Source organism: Notamacropus eugenii, chromosome 2 (genome assembly GCF_028372415.1).
Source record: "Notamacropus eugenii isolate mMacEug1 chromosome 2, mMacEug1.pri_v2, whole genome shotgun sequence".
Lineage (NCBI taxonomy): Eukaryota > Metazoa > Chordata > Mammalia > Diprotodontia > Macropodidae > Notamacropus > Notamacropus eugenii.
The window spans coordinates 510,207,628-510,233,136 of record NC_092873.1 but is presented as its reverse complement, the minus strand read 5'-3'; the positions used below and the strand labels follow the sequence as shown (position 1 = coordinate 510,233,136).

Below are 25,509 nucleotides of genomic sequence, written 5' to 3'. Positions count from 1 at the left end.
GTTCAGGCCTGGTGATAGGGCTAGTTTCATCTCTTAGGTGTGTGACTTGGAAAGTAGAATGAGGGCTAAGGTCACAGTTATAAGTAATTGTCCACAGCTGGTGATCAGTGGTTGTGACATCCTCACTTGATTACATTCCAGTTATCTTTGTGCTTATTCTTAGGTAATCTTGGCCGGGTGGATCATGTATCCGAGTTTGAATATGACCTGTTCATAAGGCCTGACACTTGCAATCCACGCTTTAGAGTCTGGTTCAATTTCACTGTTGAAAACGTGAAAGAATCACAGGTAAGTGAAGTCAGAGCTACTTTCAGCATTGTTTTGATGAGAATGAAATTTGGTTTTGTTTCTTTAAAGAATTCACTGGCTTTGTTGCAGGAAATAGGCTTGTATTTCTTCAGAAATAATGACAAATATTCTTGCGAGGCACATAGAAGGGTGCTAATTATGGCATAAAAATTGGCATGTTCTATAAACAGCAATAGTTTGTGAATACTTGATATGCAGTTACTTTGTGATTAATAAAGAGATGTCACAGAAACAAACAACCTGAAGGGGGAAATGACAACAAAGGCCCATGTCCTCATTCTGCTCTTTGCAGGCAGCTAGTCCCTAAGGAATTGGCCTCGTCAAGTGGGGTCACAAGTTGACGGTGGGAGGAATGTGTCCTGCCAAAGAGCCACTGGGGCAGACGTCCCTGTCTTTGCTGATTTTGAAGTATTTTGCTTTCTCTTCTCTACATTTGCTAGGAGGAATGTAGTCTGGGCAATTGTCTTCTCACAGGCAACTGTTTGATGCTTTTGTATTAAAAGGTATTGTCAACTGACTTTTGCAGACTTCTTCCTATACCAAGATCCCCTTTATCCACGGGTTATTGTTTTGGTCTAAAGACCAACCCCAGTGCCAAAAACTTGGGTCAGTGGAAAGAATTCTGGATTTGGAGTCCAAAGACCTACATGGAGAACCTGGGCTCTGATTGTCCCTTTCAACTCTGGAAGTCTCAGTTTTAGTTCCTTTAAAATAATTTTGTAAATCTCCCCACCTTCTGATCTCTTTGAAGTGAAAAAATGTACAAGTATCCTCTGGCAGATAATTCTGATTTAGACCTACTTGAGGTTGTAGAGATGATGCCTTTGAGGGGAAACATGCCATCTGTATTCAGGCTTATAGGAAGCTTTGGCTATTGTGGCCCCAAGATTTAACTGAAGGAACTTGGGTGTGTGAAGCTGGAGGATGGAACCTTGGTGACTGTTCCTCCAGGCTTATATCTTCCTTGCCCTCCACACTGTCCTTTCCACATTACAGCCAGGAATCATGAATGTGCTTATTGGATTTCTTAGAGCTTTATTAGACCTTTTCTATCAACTGGAGTCGGGTGATCCAGGCCCCAAATGAATGGGCACCTGTCTCACAGAGGCCCAGAGATGGGCTGTGCAGATAGCCCCGCTTGCAACAGCATACAGGATATTTGTTTTCGTGGTTGTCTACATGGAGGCAAAATGGTTTTACTATTAAGTTTGACTTGTGAGCTCTGCTTGGATAATGTGTCACCCTCTAATCTTTTTCATCTGTCCAATTTCCGTTCCAATGAGATCTGCACAAATGTAATCTAGTTGGGGTCTTGTTTGGAACCGGGCTTTTGAAGGAGAGGAGGGAGGTGACCCAGAGTCTATGTTAAAAATGGCTGTCACATCTGGCCCAGGCTGGTCTGAGCCGTATGGCGTAGGGCAGAGATAGGTACCCAACAAGTAGTTTGTAAAACAGTGTATTTCTAAAAGTCTGTGAAAGCCAAGCTTCCTGCTACATTGATGGAAAAGTAATTCTCTCCCTCTGGCTCTGGCATTAAATATTCTTATATGGCATTAAATTTATTTCTGATGCAGTGTGACAGCGACGGTGTGAGTGGAAAGCCAATAGGTCCATTAACGGGCTCATGAAATGGTTACAGCCTAGAGGGGGGACTAGACTGAGTGTCTCAGATGCTGGCATCCAGAGGCCTTCTGGCTCCCAGTTGCTCCCAAGTTGGCCCAGAAGACTTCTCCCTAACTCTCTCTGGATCTCTGCCACATTGTGGGGTGCCTGAGGTCTTAGTGCTCACAAAGGCAGAGAACATTTTTTCCCCCGGTGTTCTGGGACAAGATGAAGCAACTTCTTTTTCTTATTCTTCCTTTCATTTCACTCAAAGCTGACAGAACCTTGGGTGGGGCCTTTGAGAGGCCTGCGTTCTAGTCCTGGTTCTGCCTCTGAGTCACTGTGTGACCTTGGGCAAGTCCCCTGTTCTCTCTGGGGCCAATCCACAAGGGGACTAGACCAGAGCATATTTACAATCCTTTCCAGGTCCAAAACTCATGATCTTTTGTGTGCTGAAAAGGACTGGACATCAGAGTGCATGTCTGAACTCTGCCGTTGCCTACTCAAGTGCCCTCAGGCCTCAGGCTGGGGTTGTACTAGGTACCTCCTAAGCTCTGTCCTGCTCTGATTTTCTGTGAAGGTCAAAGGTGAGAGGTTATATCTGATGCAGAGGTCAGGTCACCAGCCCAGAGATCACAACAAAGTCTAAGAGAGAAGTAGTGAGGAAGGAGGCCTCAGGTTCAGCTAGCATCAGCTCAGGACCAGGTTTTTCCCAGTATGTCTCATTCTCTTGGCTGATCATGGAAGCAGGTATTTATAGCCAGGTATTTGGGGTTGGACCCATTCTACAGCTTTTCCTAAGGCCCAGCAGCTGATCACTTCCATCACATCCATTGCCCCTGCCCCTCCCCAGCTTGGCAATCCCTGGCCTGACACTGGACTTTCCCCTGCTGCCCATACCCAGCACTGGACTCAGAGTGCCCACCCCCAGCACCACCTGAAGGATTGTTTTCTTTGTTTTGAGGCTTGATATGCCCTCTTGCGGGGGGCTCAAGGTGGGGAGGGTATCTGTCTAGACATCACAAAAGGCAAAGCATCCTGGGAGGAGAGGACTCCCTCTGAAGTGGGCCTAGGCTGGTGTTCTGGGCTACTGGGCTTTCCTGGCAATGTTTTCTCTCAGAGGGGGTTTGCTGCCCTGTAACTGCAGAGCAGCCCTTTGTTGGAGGGCTGAGCTTTTGCTTCATTTAAGTGTCCAGCCCTGGGGTTTTCAAGTGGGACGTTCTGATGGCCCTCTGGAACAGGGTTTAATTGTTGTACCACTTTTGTGTTGGTGCCCAAGGTTAACCCACTTGAGATTCTTTTCCAAAGGATATTTAGCCTCTAAGTGAGCATCAGAATTAGGCCTGGAGCCAGGTACTTTGTATTTTTTAAAATGGCTAGTCAGGCTCTCCCTGTGTCTGGTTAGGCCTGAAGCCCTGGACATGGCTCTGGGACTGCACTTGAGGAACACAGGCTGTAACAAGTAGGATGTTGAGGGGACTATAAGCCAAGGACCTGAAGGAGGGAAGATTCAGGGAGGACTTAGGAGTCAAAGTCAACTATCTTAAGGGCTGTCATGGTGAAGAGGGGTCATCTAGGTCCTTGTCCAGCTCACCTAGTCATTAGGTGTTTGACCCTGGCTGTGAATTTAGGCCCTCCTGACATTGTGCCTGGCTTTATTCCCACCACATCTCAAGGATGAGGGGGGGTGTTACAAAGGGGCCAGTCTAGGCCGACCTTGCCCATCCATTGATCATGGGCTCTTGGCAAGAGGTGGGGGTACCTGTGAGTTCCCTATCATGTAGTTTTTCCACCATAGGCTGTCTGGTCATTTTGGGGACCACGCTTATGATGGAAAAGCTCAGAGTGGGGGCTTTGAAAAACACCTAATCTTGAACTTTGGGATGACGGATTGGGGAGGTGGCATCCTTCTTGACAAGGCAGGACTGTGGCAGCCAAGTGGCTACATATATCTCCTGTGAGGAGAGCACCCCTGTCACTTGCCCCAAGTAAAGGCAGACAGGCATGAGAGCTTTGGCTGTGAAACAAGGTGTAGCCACCTGGGAAGGATGCTAGGAAGATAGGCTAGCCGGCCTGTGCTGAGTTCAGGAGAGATGGCAATGCCTGAAGCTGATCCACCATGGCAGGTGGGGTGGGGGATTGCTGAATAAAATGCCTCTTTTAGTGCCTGAGAAGAAGCTGAGGCTATTGGGAGAAAGTTTAGCTTCCAAGGCAGGGTCCTCATGCCTGCTGTCAGAGATACTTCTGGCCAGGCTGGGACTGGGAGGCAGGAAGACATGGATTTTAAGGCCCCCTAGACACTTCTTAGCTCTGTGAGCCCAGACACATTTCTTAGCTTCCTGGGCCCCTATTTTCTTTCTTTGATGACCTCCCAGGTACTTTCTGGGGCTAGGTCTATGCCCTTTTCCCATTGTTACAACTTGAGGCAGCACCAGCATCAGCAGGCACCTCTGGGTGTTGGCCAAGCTCCCACTTCTCTCAGTACTCAGAGAAGCTGACTCCCCTTTGGTCCCATCCCTTTGTGGATGGTTCTGGATTCTCAGGTTAGGCCATGGGTGGGGCTCTCTCACCCAGTCATTCTCTTGGCTTAGCCCCCATCCTCCTGAAGAAAACTCATCCCTTTTGTCTGGTGTGTGCTGTGTTTCTTTTAAGGTAGTTGACAAGCACAGGCTTCCCTAGAGGCTTTAAACAGAATGGGAGAAGTACATCGTTATGCCTCCCGTGCCCATTCAGTCCATGGTTCAGCTCCTTGGGTCCTGGGAGGACATTGTTCCTGTCTGCCCCCCGCAACACCCACCCCACCCCACACCGGAGAGCACAAAGTGTGATAGAGCCATCATTTTCAGCTTTAGAGCCTGCAGAAGAGGAGAGATGTCCTCACTGCCTGAACCTGCCCTCAGGTCTGGATGAAATACCACTAGCAGCAGGAAGAACAGATCCCTTCTTCACCTTGCCTTTTTGCTCACATTCATTTCTTCAGAAGAATCCAAAAGAAGAAATGTTGGAAAGTGTGTTCAATGATACTGCGTCATGTAGGCATGGTAGAGGCTGTCACTGTCCTAGCAAAGGAGGTTGGTGTTCTCCCAAGGTTGACTGTAAACTGGCTTTGTTTGAGTCAACGTCCTCTTTGCTCGTGCTAGTCTCATGATTTGAATGTATTTCTTTCCCCCCCCTTCCCTCCCTCCCTCCCTTCCTTCCTTCCTTCCTTCCTTCCTTCCTTCCTTCCTTCCTTCCTTCCTTCCTTCCTTCCTTCTGTCCTCTCCTCCATCCTTTAACAATAGGCAAGGGAGCTTTGACCAGCTCCCTTCCTCCCTTGGGTACCTGCTTGGTTGTGTCCCCTCCCTAGCTATCCTTGGGTTCACCATCTTGGGCTGGACTTAGTGTGGCTACTTGAGTAACAGTAGCCCTACTGCAGCTCAGAACATCCAGGTTTAAGTCCATCTAGTTCTCAGGAAGGCCGTTCTGCTGGATAGTGGCGTGGTTGAGGACGTGAGTGCTGATGCCATAATAGCGGTGGAAAATGAGGAAAGAACCAGTCTTGTAGAGTGAGTTTTCATGCCTCCCTGCTCCCCTGCCCCCTGGGCTCCTGCAGGGTCAGGCTCCTGCCCTCTCTGCTGTGCTTCGTGTCAGCATCTCCATGGTGCTGTTCACCAGGAGAGTGATGTGCTGTACAAAAGGGGACCCACCTTCATACTTGTGTCTGGCCAGGCTCTGCCTCCCTCCCAGGCTCCTTCTCACTCTTTGTGTGTGAATCTTCTGGCTAAACAATTAAAAAAGCCCCAAATTTAGAGTGGATGCTTATTGTGACATAAACTTATAAATATTGCTGCGGCAACATAAATAAAACACAGATGTAGAAAGTGAGGAAGAGCCCCATGCAAATGAGGATCTGGCTCCTAGAACACGTCAAGCCTAGCTGCACGGGCTGGCGTCTGCTGATCACTGCCAGCCAACGGGAGATTGATATTCAGATTTTATGCAGAATTCTAGAGATGCTCGATCTGATGGAAAACAGAAATCTGTTATGGGAAGAGATGACTTTGGGATGGAAGGAGCCTGGGCCATGGGAGGAGGCCCGGAGCCTGGCCCAGCCATCTCCAAGGCGAGGCCTCAGGCTTGACATCTCTATAGCACTGAGTGGTTTGCTAATCACTTTGCCTAGTTCTTGTCTTTTGATCCTTGGCTTTGACAGGAGGAAACTCAGCCTGGGGAGAGATTAAGGGACTTGCCGAGGGTCACTCAGCTAGTAAGTGACTGAGGTAGATCTTCTTGACTCCAAGTCTGGCAGTCTTCCTACCTTGCCACCTCACTGGCTTTAAGAAACTATTAATATGTGTTGTTTGTATAATGTTTTCATTTTGGAAGATACCTCACCTTCCTTATCCAGGGAATCATCTCTTGTAACAAAGAATTCAAAAAGAAAAAGAAAAAAGGCACTTCAGCAAAAACAACCAACACAAACATGGACAGAATAGATGGAGGGAACGGAAGAGGGAGAAGGTACTTTGGAATCATAAGTCCTGGGTCCAGATTCTGCCTCTGAGGTTTACTATGTAAACTTGATGAAGGGAAAGGAAACAGAACAAGCATTTATTAAGTACTTACCGTGAGCTAAGTGCTTTACAAATGTCTGATTTGACCCTTACAACTATTCTTGGAAGTGGGTGCTGTTATTACCCCCATTTTTGAGAGGAAGAAACTGAGGCAGACAGAGGTGATGTGACTTACCCATAGCCCTGCAGCTAGTGTTTTTCTGATCCACTGAGCTGCCTTGTAGCAGTTGGGCAAATTGGAGAAATCCCTTAATATCCTTTTCCCTCTGAAATGAGGGGGTCAGACTAGGCAGAGCTGGCCTCTCACATCTCTTTAGGCTCTAGATCCACGATCAGGTAGGTGTGACAGTGTACATAGTATTTCCTACCTGTAAGCCCCTGCCTCTTTGAAGGTAAGTCCATTTTTTCTCTCAAGTGCTGTTTTTCTTGGTCCATTTCCTTTTCTTTTGGAATCGTTGCCCTGGCTCTGCTTCTTTCCTTCTGCTCCAGTTCTTCACATTCATGGTTCTTAGGGTGCTGTCATAATTCACCGAGTTCACGTTCCACCTTGTTTGGCCATTTTTGAAGAGGAGAATCTACTTGCCTCTAGTTCTTTGCTAGTGCTAAGACAAGGTGTAACAGATATTTATTAGTCCTCTCTTCTGTACAGAGCGCTGGGTGTGGGATCCACGGACACCTCAGATCTAGAAATAACCATGTGCCTGCCCTGATATAGTGGGAAGGCCTCTGGTCACAGCTATACTTGTAAAAAGACCTGCTGTCTAACAGAGCGGTCCTTTCCCTTGGGTGCTTCGAGACCTCTGGCCTCCCGAGGATACCCATTGCAGATAGCTGTAGTTGTTAGTAAGTTTTTCTTACTATAAGCCCAGTTTTATCCTTGACAGCTTCCTCTCCTAGCTCCTAGTTTTGACCCCTGGGGCCATATAGAACAAAGTGGATCCTTCCTCCATCAATTCTTGAAGGTGAGTCTTAGACTCTCTGAGCCTTCTCCTCCCTAGCCTAAACAGCTTCATTTTCTTTAACTGATCCTCATAGGACATGAAGTAGAATTTCATCACCATTGTGGGAGAATCAGTGAGTAAAAAAAAAAAAAAACTTTTAATAAGTCCTTGTTATGTGGCAAATGCTGATAAAAACACTAGGAAGATGAACCAAAAAGCAACATGCCAGGAACTCACGTTCAAATTGGGATAGACAATGAACACATTTAGGAGGGACCAGCACCCAGAAGGATCAGAAAGCCTTTAAGTACTTTCTGAACTGGGCAAGGAGGGGTTAAAATATCACTCCTATCACACCAACTTACATCTGGTCATCTTTACCAAGAAACTCCCATAGGGACACATAGAGTCAGATGCAACTGAACAGCAATACATAAAAGAGTGGGGAACTGATGAGGGCAGGGTACAAGAAGGGGCAGCAGAACAAGTGAGGCTGGTAGAGAAGAGGTCCAAGGGACCCCAGCTGGAGTCCATCCTCTCTCCACAGTGTTTACTTGGGGAGGGCACAAACCAGGCTCCCAAACTCCTCATCTCAAGGAGGCCCAAGGCTCATGGGGAAGGAGAGGGACCAAAGAATGAGGAGGGGATGGGGACCAGGCATCTAAAGGTTGAAAGATGGGTGGAGGCCAAGAGCAAAAAGTGGGCAAGACAACAGAGACTCCTGATAGCAGAAGGAAAGGGGTCCAGAGGTGAACCTGGCTGGCGATGCTGGATGAGTTCAGCAGTAGGTGCCTCTTTTCAGCCTTCACTTCAGCCATGAATGGCGCCTGCTCATGCCAAGAGTGTCTCTGAAGGTTTTCTGACTGTCCACTGATGGAAGCTCTAATAAAGGAGGGTCATAAATTTCAGGATTGAGGGGACTTGAGAGCCACTACCTTCTCCTCTTACAGATGAGGAAACTGAGCACAGAGACCTGAAGGGACTTGTCCAGAGTAACAGTTATTAAGTGAATAAAGTAGGACTCAAACCCAAGTCCCCCTGACTCCACACCAGTGCCCAATGCAAGCCCCTCTGTGCTTTTTTCCTCTCTTCCCATTCTTCATTGTGGCCCCATTTTACAGATGAAGAATTGTGTCACATGTGGGTTAAGTGACTTGACCAGGATCCCACAGCTGGTCAGGTCTGAGCTCAGATCTTCCTGACTCCAGGCACAGTGCTCTATCTTCTTGACCACCCAGCTGCCCCTTCCTTTTCATGTAGCTGAGCAGAATCCATGTCTGATATTCTGTGATATGTTTTCAGGATGGGCTGTGTGGGAAAGGTGAGAAGGTCAGACTGAGTCACTGTCGTGCACAGGACCCTCACAGCCAGATCCCAAGCTACAAGCCTGCGAATTGGCTTGTGCTGCCTGGTATGGGCTGAGAGTGTGGATGCTGAATGGTAGCTTTAGGCAATTCAAATGACCAGTAGTACTTCTGTCTTCTTTCTTTGTGGGTTCAGCTTGTGCTTGCCCAGTCAGGGATTCTAGGATGACAAGATTTTCAGAAAACAACGACTTTGCCCCTTTGTCCATCATGGCACCCTCAGCCCACCTTGGCTTGTCAAGAGCCTGATTTCCTTTTTCTCACTTCATCCTCACACTTATACTGTGAGGTCTGTGGTGCCAGAATTGTTGTTTATCAACTGAGTGCCATTTTCAGGGCTATAGAAGAGAAGGGTCTTTCTCAAGGTCATGGACTTGAAGGAACTTGGAATCACCCATTTAGAGTTGGACAAGACCTTGGAGGTCCCAGAGTCCTCCTGCCAGCCAGTGCCTAGGCTAGAGCTACTGCCAGTCTTCCAGCTTACCTCTCACTCAGGAACTGCTGGGCTGTGGGTAGGGTAGCTTGGTGGGCAGGGTGAAGGCTAGGGAAGGAGAGGTCCCTTTCTTTTAAACAATATCAGTTCCTTCATTTTGCAAGTGACACTATTGAGGACCAGAGAAAGGAGTTGCCTTGTCTAGGGTCACACAGCAGGTTAGTGTCAGAGCCTTAACCCCAGTCCCTCCTGCCCAGGTGCCCCATGAATTCTTTAGCCTGCAGCCATCCACATGTCCATGAACCAGAGAAAGAGAGCTTGTGTATCTGAGTCTTAATGACCCATGATGGCTTCATTTTCCATTTCCTCCCAGCCCAGCTGGGTCTGGCCTTCTGCATCTCCCTGTCATGTTCACTTTGGTCCTGGCCTGCTTGACCACCAGCATCCCAGAAAGGCTATTTATCAGCTTGGACTAATTGGCATGCAGGCCACCCGCTAATTTGAATGTTGCTCCCCAGCTCCTGCCTGGCCCAGCCCTTCCACATCAATTTTAACTGAGTTTCTCCAGCTAATCTTCAGCCATTTATTTACAAGAAACAGGTGCTTCCTCTGGCAGTGGGGCAGAGAGACAGAGAGAATGAGGCAGTAATGTGACTGTTGGTCTGAGCAAGAAATGTGCGTCCTGGGTCTAGCTTTGTCATCGTGGGGCAGTGGGACTCTGCAAAAATCATTGCACCTCTGAAACTCCCTTCTCTCCCCTATGAACAAAACTGGTTAATCTTGGTGGTCTACCAGCCTCTGACAAAGATCTGTGCTGTTGGGGCCTTCCCAGCTCTGTGTTCTGAGATCCCTTAACGCCCTCATGTTCTGTGTTCTCAGGATCTTCCCAACTCTTCATGTTCTCGGTTTTTATGTTCTCAACTTGTCCCAGCTTTGACATTCTTGTTCTTTGTTCTAAGGTCTCTTTTAGAGGGGAATCACCCAGTGAGAGGTGGCTTTAGACAGTGTGAGTTTATAAGCTGGGGGGAGGAGGGGCGGGGTTGGTGATCCTGCCTTCCTGGGTTATATGACCTTAGGAGCTTCTCTCAGCCTCTGACCAGACATCCACCAGCCTGTACTGACCTGACAGGCAATGGCCTGACAACCTTCCACATCTCCCCACCTCCCAGGTCCCAGAGTCTCCTCTCTTCAAGGTCATTAAGGTAGCTAGGAATCCCAAAGTGCTGAGGATGGATCCAGTTAGACCTGGATTCAAATCCAGCCTCAGACATTTACTATCTGTGTGACTCTTGGCAAATCACTTCCACACTGCCGGCCTTAGTTTCCTCATCTGTAAAATGGGGATAACAGTAGTACCTACCTCCCAGGACTGTTTTGAGGATCCAGCGACATAATTATATGTGAAGTACTTTGCAAATCGTTCAGTGTTATGTAAATGCTAATTAGGGACAGCTAGGTGGTACAGTGGGTAGAGTACCAGTGCAGGAGTCAGGACCTGAGTTCAAATCTCACCTCAGGCACTTGACATTCACTATCTGTGTGACCTTGGGCAAGTCATTTAACCCCAATTGCCTCATCCTGGGTCATCTCCAGTCATTCTGATGAATATCTGGTCCCTGGATTCAGATGGCTCTGGAGGAGAAGTGAGGCTGGTGACCTGCACAGCTCTCCCTCACTCAAAACAAAATCAAGTGCAAGTCATGTCATTATTTCTCTGATGGCATGGTCTTCTTCAGCAATGAAGGAATCATTTATTAAACATTTACCCTGTGCCAGGCACAACACTAAGTGCTGGGGATAGAAATACAAGAACAAAGAAAGACTGTAATCCTCAAAGAGTTTATCTTCTAATAAGGGAAGACAGCACATAAAAGGAGATGAAAAACAGTGCTGAGAGGTAGGTGCTAAGGAGAAAAAGCAGTTCCATGGATCAGGAGGAGTCAGGATTTAAGTGGCTAACTTAGCACCATAGAGAAAAGGAAAAGGAGACATTAACTGAGATACACCAAGACAGAGACAGTGACATAATAGTGACAGAAGATTTCGGTATCCTTCTCTCAGTTTTGGATAAGTCTAACAGAAAGTCAAACAAAAGGGAAAACATGGAATTGAACAAATTGCTGGAGAAATTAGAGTGAAAAAAGTATTTTCTAAATGGGATTGCAAAAGAACTTATGTATTTCTTTATACCACATAGAACTTTTACAAAAGTTGAATATGTTTTAGGGATCAGAGATATTTCAAACAAGTGTGAAAAGGAAGAAATAGTTAATACATCCTTTATAGACACACAACAAAAATAGTAATTGGTTCAGGGACCATAAACAAAAGACACAGATCGGAATGGAGAGTTAGAAATGAAATCCTAAATAACAAGCAGGTCAAAGAACAACTCATAGAACAATTAATAATTATATGTGAAAGAAAATTATAGTGATGAAACAACATGCTAATATTTCTGGGATGCAATTAAAGCAGTCCTTGGGGAAAATTGCTTTCCTAGATATATACATACTAACAAAAGGGAGGATTAATGAACTGAATACACATTTAAAGAATTTGAGAGCCCACAAATAAATAAACCTAAAATCAGCAAAAAGGCTTTGGAAATTAAAAATTAATGGAGAAAGATAAATTAGAAGCAAATCCCCATGCGAACAATAACTCCCCCCCCAAAAGCTGGTTCTTTGAAGACTAATAAATACGATAAACTTTTAACTAATGTGATTAAAGAGGAAGAGGGCAGAAAGTCAAATCAATAAAATAGCAAATGAGCAAGGTGAAATCACAGTAAAAACCAGAAAAAAATAAAAAGAATAACCAGAGCATATTAATTCATTGTTATATGCTAGTGAATATGAGAAAAGAAAAGAGAGTAATAACTTCAAAAATATAAAATACCCTGTATATTGAATGATCAGATAGAAATTTTTGATAACCCAATCCTAGTAAAGGAAGTAAATCTAGCTGTAAAGGAATTATAAAACAGAATCCAAAACAAAATCTCCTGATCTAGGTGGATTTACAGGAGAATATTATGAATCTTTCATAAAACAAAACAATTAGGACCCATCCTTCACAAATTATTTTCAAAACTTAGAAAGAAAGCACCTACTAGAATCCTTTTATGAGTCCAGTAGAATCCTAACATCTAAATTAGGGAAACATAAAGCACAGAAAGAAGACTATAGTCTGTTCTCTTTAACAAATATTGACTCAAACATTTTAAATGAAATCTTGTCAAACAGATTACAACGATTTATTTTTTAAAACATCATTCATTATAGCCAAGTGACATTAATACCAGACAAGCAAGGATGGTGCAACATTAGGAAAAGAATCGACATCATCAAGCATAAAAACTAACACATCCAAAGCCATATGGTCATCTCAATGAATGGAGAAACAGAAGTTGACAAAGCACAGAACTCTTTTGTATGCAAACCCTACGAATTATAAGCATTGAGGGATCATTTTAACATTATTAAAAATCTATCTAAAACCCACATCAAACATCAGTTACAATGGAGATGTACTATAATCCTTTCCCATAAATATGGGAGCGAAGCAAGGATGCCCACTCTCTATACTGCTATTGGATGTAATTCTGGAAATGCAAGTAACAACAATAAGACGAGACAAATTAAAAACATAAAAATGGATAAGGATGACATAAAACTACCCCTATTTGCTCATGATATGATGGTATGCTTGGAAAATCAGGAAAACTCCAGGCTACAGCTAAACTCTTAAAAATGAACAGCATTTCTATGTAATAATAGCAAACCCTAAGAAGCAAAAATAGAAAGGGAACTCTCATTACTAATAACCACAAAATGCAATAAGTATTTGGAGATCAACCTCCTTAAGCACATAAAGATTGACATCAATTCAATGACATAGTCTCTCTAAAAAAAAAAAACAAACCAAAGAACCATGTAAATAGCTAGGAATCTCTAGTATTCATTGCTTGGCTGTGCCAGTATAGTAAAAATAATAACACTACTGAAGTTAATTCATACTTCTAACGTGCCACTTGAATTGTCCGTTGGATCTTGCTCTTACTGCCCCGTTTGCCTGGGCTTTTGTTCCATGGGGCCATCTCTCATGGAGTCTTGATTTAGCAGTGCTAAATCCAGTTATCCTTCCAGTGCTCTTCTCATGCAAGCCAATTAATAAGCGCTTCAGAAGAACACTGGGAAGACCTTGATGGCTTGGGGGCCCCACCTTTGTCTTTATGTCTCTTCCAATTCAAGATTGTGACTTTAGACAGGAGGAGTAGTACGCAAGACATGATCGGGGGCTTCTCCAGATGGTGTTGAAGGACAGATTTTTTTAAGCTGTTATTCAGGACGTAGCTGTGGTAGGCTTCTGACCCTGGGCAGAGTGACTTTTAAGAGACCAGAAAGGTCTTTAGAAAGGAAGATGCTTTCAAACTCTATCCCATATTATTCCCTGCCATGCACGCTTTGGAATTCCTGTTAATTGACTCACAATCTGACCTCTGAACATGCCCTGCCCTTCCCAGGGCTCATACTGTTTCTTATGCCTACAATGTATTCTTAGCCCCTTGTGTATATAAAATTCCTGTATATCCTCTAAAATCCTTTAAAACCTTCAAAGCCTGAAATTATATTTAGTCGTCTTTTTTTTTTAAAGTGAACAGAACCCTATTTTCTATTTGAAAATGAAAGAAAAACAAAACCCCTGTAACAAATATACCTAGTTAAGCAAAACAAATGTCCCATTGGCCATGTCCAATGTGTGTGTGTGTGTGTGTGTGTGTGTGTGTGTGTGTGTGTGTGTGTACAATATATATGACATATATATATAAATACACATGTATTTGTATATATAATTTTTCTCCCTGACTTCTTTACTTCTTTGTCAAGAGGCAGCTAGCACGCTTCAGTTTGAATTCTCTGGCATCATGAATGATCATTGTGTTGATCACAGTTCTTACGTTTTTCGGTCATTTGTTTTTGTGGTGTTGTTATTATAGAAATTATTCTAGTTCTTATTTCTCTCTGTATCAGTTCATGTAAGTCTTCCTAAGTTTTCTAAAACTATCCTTTCATTTCTTATAGTGCTATAGTATTCCATTATACTCATGTATCATTTTTTCCACTTTTCCCAAATGATGAACACTCCTTTACTTTCCAATTTTTTGCCACTACAAAAAAAAAGCTACTCTAAATACTTCCGCACATGTAGGTCCTTTTCTTTTTTTACTGATCTCTTAAGGGTATAGGCCTAGTAGAGATATTGCTGGATCAGAGGGTTTGCAAGGTTTAGTAACTTTTGGACATGATTCCAAATTGCTTTTCCTAATGGATCAACCAGTTCAAAGCTCCAGCAACAGTACCTGTTTTCCCACAACCCTTCTAGCATCTGTCATTTTCCCTTTTTGTCACTTTTTATAAACTGATGGGTACGGAATAAACCTTCAGAGTTGGTATGTTGTCCAATTATCATCATCTTTATTTATTTTTGATTTATAAGTTTTCATTTTTCTACAATGACTTCCATAATTCTTAGATTTTCTACCCTTCCTTTCCCCCTCCCTTCCCAAGATGGCATGCAATCTTAAATGGTTTCTATATATGCATTCTTATTAAGGACATTTTCACATTAGTCATGTTGCATAGAGAAATTAAAATGAATGAGGGAAACCATGAGAAAAAACAAACCAAAACAAGACACAACACAAGAAAAAATATTCTGCTTCATTCCGCGATCCAATTCCATAGTTATTTCTCTGGGTGTGGATGGTATTTTGCCTCGAGTCCTTTGCGAATATTTTAGGTCCTTGCATTGCTGTGAAGGGCTAAGTCTACTAGAAAAATTCCTCACACGTTGCCATTGTTACTGTGTACAATGTTCTCCTGGTTCTGCTCATTTCACCCAGCATCAGTTCATATAAGTCCTTCCAGGCCTCTTTGAAGTCTTTCTGTTCATCATTTCTTATAGCACAATAGTATTCCATTACATTCATATACTATAACTTGTTCAGCCATTTCCCAATTGATGGACATCCCCTCGATTTCCAGTTTTTGGCCACCACAAAGAGTTGCTATAAATATTTTTGTACATGTGGGACCCTTTCCATTTTTATGATCCCTTTGGGATACAGTCCTGGAAGTGATATTGTTGGGTCAAAGGATATGCACATTTTTGTAGCCCTTTGGGCATAGTTTCAAATTCCTCTGCAGAATGGTTGGATCAGCTCACAGCTCCACCAGCAATGAATTAGTGTTCCAACTCTCCTACATCTTCTCCAACATTTATCATCTTCCTGTTCTGTCATGTAAGCCAATCTGATAGGTGTGTTTTGATTTGCATTTTTCTAGACAATAGTGATTTAGAGCATTTTTTCATATGGCTATAGATAGCTTTAATTTCTTCTTCTGAAAACTGCCTGTTCATATCCTTTGACCATTAATCAATTGGGGAATGACTTGTATTATTCTACATTTGACTCAATTTGATATATACTTTAGAAATGAGGTCTTTATCATAGATACTAGTTGTAAAAATTCTTTCCCAGTTTTCTGCTTCCCTCCTAATCTTGGTTGCATTGGGTTTGTTTGTGCAAAACCTTTTCAATTTAATGTAATCAAAATGATCTATTTTGCACTTCATATTGTTCTCTATCTCTTGTTTGGTCATAAATTTCTCCATTCTCCATAAGTCTGACAAATACACTATTCCTTGCTCCCCTATTTTTTTTATAGTATTGGTCTTTATACCTGGATCATGTATCCATTTGGACTTTATTCTTGTGTATGGTGTCAGGCATTGGTCTATGCCCAGTTTCTGCCACAGTGTTATCCAGTTTTCCCAGCAGTTTTTGTCAGACAGTGAGTTCTTATCCCAGAAGCTGGGGTCTTTGGGTTTATCAAACAGTAGATTGCTGTATTTGTTGACCACAGTGTCTTGAGTACCTTACTTATTCCACTAGTCTACCCTCTATTTCTCATCTAGTATCAAGTGGTTTTGATGATTGCTCCTTTATAATACAATTTGAGATCTGATAGGACTAGGTCACCTTCCCTAGCATTTCTTTTCATTAATTCCCTTGATATTCTAGACGTTTTGTTCTTCCAGATGAATTTTGATATTATTTTTTCTAGCTCTAGAAAATAATTTTCTGGTAGTTTGATTGGTGTGGCACTAAATAAGTAAGTTAATTTAGGTAGAATTGTCATTTTATTATATTAGCTTGCCCTACCCATGAGCAATTGGTGTTTTTCCATTTACTTAGATCTGACTTTATTCGTGTGAAAAGTGTTTTGTAATTGTGTTCATATAGTCCCTGGGTTTGTTTTGGCAGGTAGACTTCCAGATATTTTTTATTGTCTACCCTAGATTTAAATGGGATTTCTCTTTCTATCTCTTGCTGTTGGGCTGTTAGTAATATATAGAAATGCAGATAATTTACGTGGGTTTATTTAGCAACCTGCAACTTTGCCAAAGTTGTTTATTATTTCAAGTAGTTTTTTACTTGATTCTCTAGGATTCTTTAAGTATATCATCTGCAAAGAATAGTAACAGTTTCTTCTTTGCATATTCTGATTCCTTCAATTTCTTCTTCTCTTATTGTTAAAGCTAATATTTCTAGTACCATATAGTGATAATGGACATCCCAGTTTCACCCTTGATCTTATTGGAAATGCATCTAGCTTCTCCCCATTGCATATAATGCTTGCTGATGGTTTTAGGTAGGTATTGTTTATTATTTTAAGGAAGGCTCCATTTATTTCTATGTTCTCCAGTGTTTTCCATAGGAATGGGTGTTATCATCATCTTATTGAAATTATCTATCATTTTATGATTTGTTCTTCAAGACACTCATTCTTAGGACTTTTACAAAATATAATTTTTATTACACTGTTGTCTATAAATGACATGCTTAGTATTGCTGTTATTCTGCATTTGTTGGTCAGGTTTTTATGCCATAGCAATGCATGGCCAAAATTGTAAAGGTTTCATATTCAATTGAGAAACATATATTCTCTTTTCTATTACCATTCATCAATCAACATAGGTCTGTCATATCTAACATTTATAAAATTCTCATCAGGTTCCTAACTTCTTTCTTGTTAATTTTTTTAGTTTGATTTTTCTATGTATAAACATCCAATTCAAATACACTCACCACTTCTAGATTGTCTTTCCTGATCTTGTTGGAAATGGCTTTCCTCATTGACCTTTATCTAGCATTTTGTTCTGCCTATTTCTAATGCACTTAAACATAAGTGGTTATAGTATGAAACACTGCTTTATGTGTCATCTCTTCCTGTGGTTTCACGTAGAAAAGACTTGAGGAGATAGGAGGCAGATAGACATAATCACTGTCATGAAGTATATTTGTAGGACTCTCAGGAGATAAGGAATTAATTTTATTGAGGTTGGCCCCAGAAGGAAAAACTTAGACCCAGCAGCTGGAAGTTAGAAAGATTCAGGAAAACCCAACCAACAGTCAGAGTCATCCCAGAGTATCTTAGACTGCCTAGGGTGGTTAGTGTCTGACTTTTCCCTGGAGGTTTTAAAATGAATGCTAGATGTTAGTGTGTTAAGAGATAGGTTTCGTGTTCATATACAAGTTGGAACAGAGTAGTTAATCTGTACTTTCCGGGAGTCCAAATCTGGTATTCCCTCTGTCTCAACATGCTGCTTACAAGATAGGATCTTCCTGTGGGCAAGTTCCCCAAAATGAATCTGGGATGTTTTTAGCTTATTCCCATGACTCGGGAGATATGTACAGAGAATTAGTCCCTTTGGGAATAAATAAACAGGATGTATTAATTGATGCTGATTTCTCTATTAGATAATTATACAGAGTCACATAAAATACACTTGTAAGGCAGTAGGAGGAGTGCCAAAGTTCAAGTCCCATCTAGGCCCACCAAAAGCTTTCACAGCTGGGATAAACCCTTAGCTCTGGAAGGCCTGCGGTCATTACTCTGCAAATCCAGAATAAATGTGACTTCGCAGTTCTCAGCAATGGTAACTCCTTATTTAATTTTTATGTGGAACCCCCTTAGGGAAGAATTCTGACCCCTACCCCTAGCCCAGTTGGCCTGACTTTTCCTGAACATCCATGTTTTCCATGACATCAGCTCATGTCCATGTCACTCTATACAATGCTTATACCTCTTGTGTATAACCCTGGTTACAAACCTGTTTGTCCACGGTCCACTGGCAGGAATCAGCTTTCCCTGGGACAGCATGGAGAGCACCCAGCCAGGGTGAAGAGGCCACTGGCACTCCTGCTGAGCCTTCTCTCCTCCACCAGCTAAGTTGATTGTTTGCTTGTGGTTGCATGAAATGTTCATTAAAACCAAACTCAACTGATGTCCTCTGCGCTGCCTGTTTGTGCCTGTCCAGTTTCGGGAAGGAAAATCAATTCCACATCCTGCTGCCTCTGGGGAAGGAAGGAAGGAAAGAAGGAAGGCAGGCAGGCAGGCAGGAAGGAAGGGAGGAAGGAAGGAAGGCAGGAAGGAAGGAAGAAAGGAAGGAAAGAAGGAAGGAAGGCAGGAAGGAAGGAAGGAGGGAGGGAGGAAGGGAGGGAGGGAGAGAACAAAGAGAAGGCAATTCTGGCAGTGGGGAAACTGGAGCTGGTTGTTTGTCTTCAAGTCAGATCTATAAATGTTACAGTGTTCTTGAACTGAGCATCCACATCATCACCAGCCATCTTTTAGGAGAAAGAGTGATAGTCCTGGAGTCAGGAGACCGGATTTTGACTTTTGACTTCAAGATTTTCTGGTCAGTTGTGTGTTTCTTCAAACTGCTGAATCTCAGTTTATCCATCTGTAAAATGGGGGCTGTACTTACACTCTTTCCCTCATAGGAACTTTATGAAGAAGCTCTTTGTAAACCTGAAAATATTCAAAGAATGAGAGTACCTGATGTCACCATCTTCATCAGCGGGCATTGTGGTATGGTGGTTAGAGTGCTGGAGACATTGGCTGGCACAAGCTCTGGCACTTAACTGGGCAGTGTTTGCAACCTACCATATTCTCTGAACATACATTTCCTATGATTTTAAATGGGAGTAATGACATTTGCAGCCTTCCATTACCAAGTGACTGTGAGAAATTGCTTTTAGGTTACAAAGTACTCTAGAAATGGGAGTCATTATTATCAACAGTCACATGAAGAATGATGGAGTAAGAAGGAAAAGTTCAATTCTCTTTCCCCTCCCAGAAATCTGGGCTTTCCTAGTTCCTGAGGCACAGCCCTCCTTTGCCTTGTCCCTGTCATGTACCTGGTACATCCTTGTTTATTCACAGATGTCACTCGAACAGTGGTCCAGTCTGCTCTGACTCTGCTGGTCCTGCTTCTCATTACAACAGCATTAGCATAGCTTGGCATGGTTTCATACATGCCCAATCTAAGCTGTGAGGACCAAATCCTGTGTTGGCCTGGCCCTGATCTCACAGGGTGTTTCCTTTTTGGTTTTCCTGACCTGATCTGCTGTGGCCAGGGTTTCTCTGAACCTACTCTTGGTGCCTAGAACAACCTGCACTGCTTTGTTGATGGTTTTCTGGCCTCTCATCACCTGTGTTCTTTGAGACAGAACAACTGGCACAAATGCGTTTGCTAGTAAGGTACATTCCTAAACTTGAGTGGACCACCTCACATTCCTGCCCTATCCATGGACTCTGGCTGCAGCCATTTGCAAGTTATTTAATACCTGTGCTGCCAAAATACCATGACCTTGGGGTCAATGGAGATCTGGGATTGGCTTCTCTCTCTATGGCATGATACTTCCTACCTTTGCAAATGGGAGCACATCAGCTAATGAGCTGCAGTTTCATCATTTGTATGTCTAGGTGGTGCCATAGTGCCCTGAGTGCTAGGCTCTGAAGTTAAGAAGACCTGAGTTCAAATATGGCCTCAGACATGTGGTGTGACCCTGCACAAGTCACTTAATCTCTGCTTGCATCAGTTTCTCCATCTTTAAAGTGGGGATAATGACAGCGCCTACTTCCTAGGGTTAAGGGCAGGTAGAATAAGCCAAGATAGAATCTTGGACCTGGAGTCAGGAAAACTTGTCTTCATGAGTTCAAATCTATATCAGACACTTACTAGCTGTATGACTCTTGGCAAGTCACCGAACCTGTTTACCTCAGTTTCCTCATCTGTAAAATGAACTGGAGAAGGAAATGACAACCCCTCCCCAGTATCTCTGCTAAGAAAACCCCAAATGGGATCATGAAGAGTCAGACAAAACTGAAAAACTGAACAACAACTTTCTAGGGTTGTCATGAGAATCAAATGACATAACATCTGTAAAGCATCTTGCAAACCTTCTAGTGCTATAGAAATGTTATTATGATCATGATCAATCTTCTGCCTTCTGAAGCACTCATGCTACCTTGGCTGATCTTTCTTGTTTTCCTTCCATAGGAGAACCCTGCCCACAGTTGAAGGTAGCTTCCCTGCCCCCATCACTTCTCCACTTCTCTCCACCCTGGAAAGAAGACCTCCTGATACCTGGCCAAGGGCATTTTTCAAACAAATATACACCTTCTCCCTGCATATGCCACAGTATCCTCCTTTACTAGAATGCAAGCAAGCTCTGTAAGGGCAGATATTTGTCTTGCTTTGGTCGTATCCTTAGTGCTTAGCACACTGTAAGTGCTTAATAAATACTTTTTCATTCCTTCCCTACTAGTTTTCTTTATCCAAGTTCAACATCCCCAGTTCTACTAATACACTGTTGGTGGAATTGTGAACTGATCCAACCATTCTGGAGAGCCCTTTGGAACTATACCCAAAGAGCGATAAAACTGTGCATACCCTTTGACTTGGCAATGCCACTACTAGATCTGTACCTCAAAGAGATCCAAAACAAGGATAAAGGACTCACGTGTACAGAAATATTTATGGCAGCTTTTTGTGGTGGCAAAGAGCTGGAAATTGAGGGGATACCCAGCAACTGGGCAGTGTGGCTGACCAAGCTGTGGTACATGACCATAATGAACTAGTATGCAGCAATAGTTCCATAAGAAATGATAAGCAGGCGGACTTCAGAAAAATCTGGAAAGATTTACATGAACTGCTGAGTGACTGAGCACAACCAGGAGAACACTGTACATGGTAACAGCAACATTGTGTGATGACCAGCTCTGATAGACTTAGCTTCTCCCAGCAATGCAGTGATCTAAGACAGTTTCAAAAGACTCATGGTGGAAAATGCTGTCCACATCCAGAGGAAGAGTTGTGGAGTCTGAATGCAGATTGGGACGCGCTATTCTCTCTCTCTTTCTTTTCTTGTGATTTTTCCCTTTTGTTCAGATTCTTCTTTTGCAACATGACTTCTGTGGAAATATGTGTAATATAATTGTACATGTACAGCCTATATCACATTGCAGGCTATCCTAGGCAGGGGAGAGGGGAAGGGAAGAAAGTTAGAACTTAAAATGTTACAAAAGTGAATGTTGAAAATGAAAAATAAATAAATTTTGAAAAAAGATATTTATTTAAAATAAATTAACAAAAAAAATCATCCCTAGTTCTTCTAACTGGTCCTTGGAGACAATCATGTCGAGGGCCATCACTGTCCTTTTTCTTTTTTCTGGATGATCTTCAAATTTTTTATGTCATTTCTGAAGTGTGAGACCCTGAACTGACCTCAGAAACTCACATGTGGTCTAACCAGGGCAGGATAAAGTGGAATAGTAGGACTTCATCTTGGGAGGAGGTCTCCAGTGCAGTGCCCCAAGGATCTAGCCTCATACGCAGGTTATATAGCATGACTTGGATGAAGGGCAGAGGTCACACAGAGCTGGGACAACTGCCTTGGCACTTTCACTTGAGATCTCCCAGAAGATGCTGTTTGGGCACATCTCAGAGGGCACTCTCATTCAGGAACACACTGGATGCCATGGTTTCTCAGCTTCTGTCTGATTTTGAGACATAGTTAGCAAGTTGAGAACACAGATTCCCTGCCCCCCCGGTCCTGCCCATCGAGAATGCTGGGTCCAATCAAATGTGATGTTATTTATTAGGGAACAGATGTGATGTCTTCCTCTTAGTGTCCATGAGGTTGGGCAGCAGTGTGTGAAATGGTGGCCAGGGAAGCTCCCAGCAGAGACTTTAGAGTGAGTCAGAACCTCCCCTGGGCAGGCAGGAGGTCATGGTGACAGTTCCTTTCCAGTGTGGATTTTCCTTGAGGCTAGGCCTCCTTGTGCTCTACCCTGGCAAAGCATGACTATGTCCTTGTATTCAATTATGGGGCCACATTTCATGAACTGGAGAGCAGCCAGAGTGGGGGGCAGCTTTGAGTTCTTGTGATATGTGGGTCCATCAAAGGAACTGAGAATGTTAATTCTGGAGAAGAGAAGAGGAGTTGGGGGCTGGGCTGAGAGTTGTGTTCAAGGCCTGCCCAGTGAAGTAGGGATTAGCCAGGTTATGTTTGGCCCCAGAGGGGGAATCCAGGAGCAGTGGGGAGAAGTTGGAGAGAGATAAACTGAGGTTGGATGTTTGGAAGAACATTCCAACGGAGACGTTCTGAAATGGAATAGGCTGCCTCTTCACTGTAGGCCTCCAGCTAAGACTCCTCGTTAGGAATGTTTTAAATGGGGGTGACATTCTTGGGTATGGCTTCAGTATTGGACATGTTACTTCCCCTTTTGGATCATCTGTCTCCCAAGCTGCAAAGGACAGGGATTAGATCAGAGGATCTCTAGAGTCCTTTGGGGCCCTAAGCCCTCTGAGTCTTTGTTGTTCTATCGTGACCCTCTGTGACTTTCCTGGTTCTGGATTGCCCTATTGCTCCATATCTGGACACTAAAGCATCAGTTGGGTCCTAGGCTCCCATTGAGGGATGTTTGTTTTTACTTGGTGTGGACTCCCTGGGCCAGGTCCTGTGCACCAGGGGAGTGTGGAGTCCTCAGAGGTCCTTCCCATGCTCTCTGCCTCTGGTTTGTAATTCTGTAGACACACTTTGATGCCTCTAATTCTGTGGCTGGTGCTTCAGAGAAGTTGGTACCAGGTGCTTCTCATTTCCAAGCTTGGTGGCAGCTGTCACTCAAGTGTCAGGAGCACACTATACATGTCATCAACAAAATCAGTGCAGAGAGAGGAGATCACGATAGGAGAGGCACGCTTGGCACTGTTGTTTTGGGATGTGACACTTTGCTGCTTGACAACTTTTCACTCCATCAGGTGGTGATTAATGGAACCTTGCCGCTCACCTCACTGTCTACTAGAAACTCTAATTGGGCCGCTTAATGGAGATTTCCTTCCTTCCTTTTATGGAAAGGAGATACCTGTCTGCAGAGGTGGCTTCCAGAGAAGGGTGAATCAGCTCTGTTGTCTTTGTCTGGAATGGCAGGGGAGGCAGGTGCCAGGCTTCTGAAGGTGGCAGCCACTCCTACTGCCCTGCTGAGCATACTGGGAGCCAAGAGGCCTTGGCTTGGGCCAGACTTTGTTCCTTCCCTTGACTGTGTGCCAGCTATGGCTCCTGGAGCAGGGGACTTCCACACTTGGAACCTCAGAAGTCCAGAATTCCAGAATGGGCAGGTTCCCCAGAGGGAACCTGACATCCTTTCACATCCCAGACAAGTGATCATCCTCCGCCAGGAGCCCCCAAGGATAATGATTCAGCAGCTGTTGATGCGTCCTGGCTTCCTTTAAATCACCACTAAAATCCTGCCTCCTACAGGAAGCCTCACTAGTCACTCTTCATTCCAGTGCCTTCCCTCTGTTCATTGTCTCCTATTCATCCTGCGTATAGCTTGCCTGGTGTGTATTTGCATGCTGTCTCACCCTTTAGAGTGTGAGCTCCTTGGGGACAGGGACAAACTTCTGCCTTTCCTTGTGTCCCTAGCACTTAGCATAGGACCTGGAACATAGTGCACACTTCATACATGTTGGTTGATGGATCATAAAGTGCCCTCTTGTCACTGCCTCACAATTTCTCCTTGAGCTCCTTGGTTGTCCCAGTCTGGCCTATCTTCCATGGGACAACCTTCACAGACTGAAGGAGAGCTTCCTTTGCATGGACTCTTCCTAAAATTGGACATAGTAAATGCTTTGCCTGTGGTCTGGCCAGGACAGAAGACTCTGATGACCACTTGGCTCATTTACATCGGGCCTCTGTTCCTTGGGCTCCTCTCTCACACTATAGACTTAGGGCCAGCTTGAAGTTGGTGAAATCCCCCAATACCTTACACAGAACTGTTACCCACTGATGCTTCTCTCCTACTGCATGGTGCGGTTGGCCTTTTGAACCCAAGTGGAGGACTTTATGTTTGGTGAGCTGAAATTTCATTTTATTGCACTTAGCCTTGTGTTCTTGCCTGTTAGAATGTTTTTAGATACTCAGTTTGTAATTCAGAATGTTAACCATGCCTCCTGCACATTTGAATAGCCTTCTGGGCCTCCTTTCCTTGGGCCACTGATAAAAATATTGAGCGATGCTGGACCAAGCACAGATCACTGGGGCACTAGAGACCTCCTGTCTCATGGCTGTGGGCATGAGCGGCCAGGGCATCGAGAGGTCGGGGGACTTGTTCAGCAGGCTCTAAGGTTACACTGCCTGTGGTCAGTCCAATTTGTTCTCCATGTGAGGCCATTCAAGGCCTTCTGATCCCACCCAGCATTACCATTATCCTCTTGGTTCTCATTGTTCCCTCTTGCCTCAGAGAATAGCAGACCAAACTTTGTCAGATACTTTTCCTTTTGTCTACAGCGACTCCCTAGTCCACCAGTCTAATGGCTCTGCTTATGAAGGAAAAGTGGTTTGTTTGGCACAGCCTGTCCTTAATAGACCCATGCCACCTCTTAGCAATCACTGCTTCCCTGTGTAAATGCCTATCAGCCATTCCATTAACCATTTCTAGAATTTTGCCAGAAATATTTCCGATGGATCTCATAAACCCTGCCATGCCTGTCCTGTAGGATTGTAGTAAGGATTTAATAAGCTGAAGAATGCAACTGTTCTTGGTACACTCTTAATGGTTGCCTACAAAGGGCTGTTTGTTGTGAGTGACAGATGCCTGGCATCAGGAAGACCTGGGTTCAAACCCTGGTCCTCACACATGCTAGAATTATGATTTGGGGGAGTTACTTACTATCTTTGAGCTTCAGTTTTCTCTGCTGTAAAATGGGAGTGAGGGATGTTAGACTAGAGGGCCTCTGTGGGACCTTCTGCCTCTAGGTCTAGGATCTGTGACTGCATCACCCTTGCAGGATGGCTGTACTTGAGGCAAGGTCAGCTACCATTTTCTTAACATTTGTCATTATCCCTTCCTTCCTGGTTTTCCCTGTCCGCTCCACTGTGGAGCTCCTCA

At 43.8% G+C, this 25,509-nt stretch overlaps 1 protein-coding gene across 3 annotated transcripts in view; it reads left to right on the top strand.

Moving 5' to 3' along the window:
• BEND5 (BEN domain containing 5) overlaps positions 1-25,509 on the top strand; it is a 906,797-nt gene that overhangs the window by 210,374 nt on the left and 670,914 nt on the right. For all 3 annotated transcript variants that reach the window (XM_072649372.1, XM_072649371.1, XM_072649373.1), the window contains exon 3: positions 164-288. In XM_072649372.1, the coding sequence (XP_072505473.1) occupies positions 164-288 (125 nt within the window). The remainder of the gene's footprint in view (positions 1-163; positions 289-25,509) is intronic.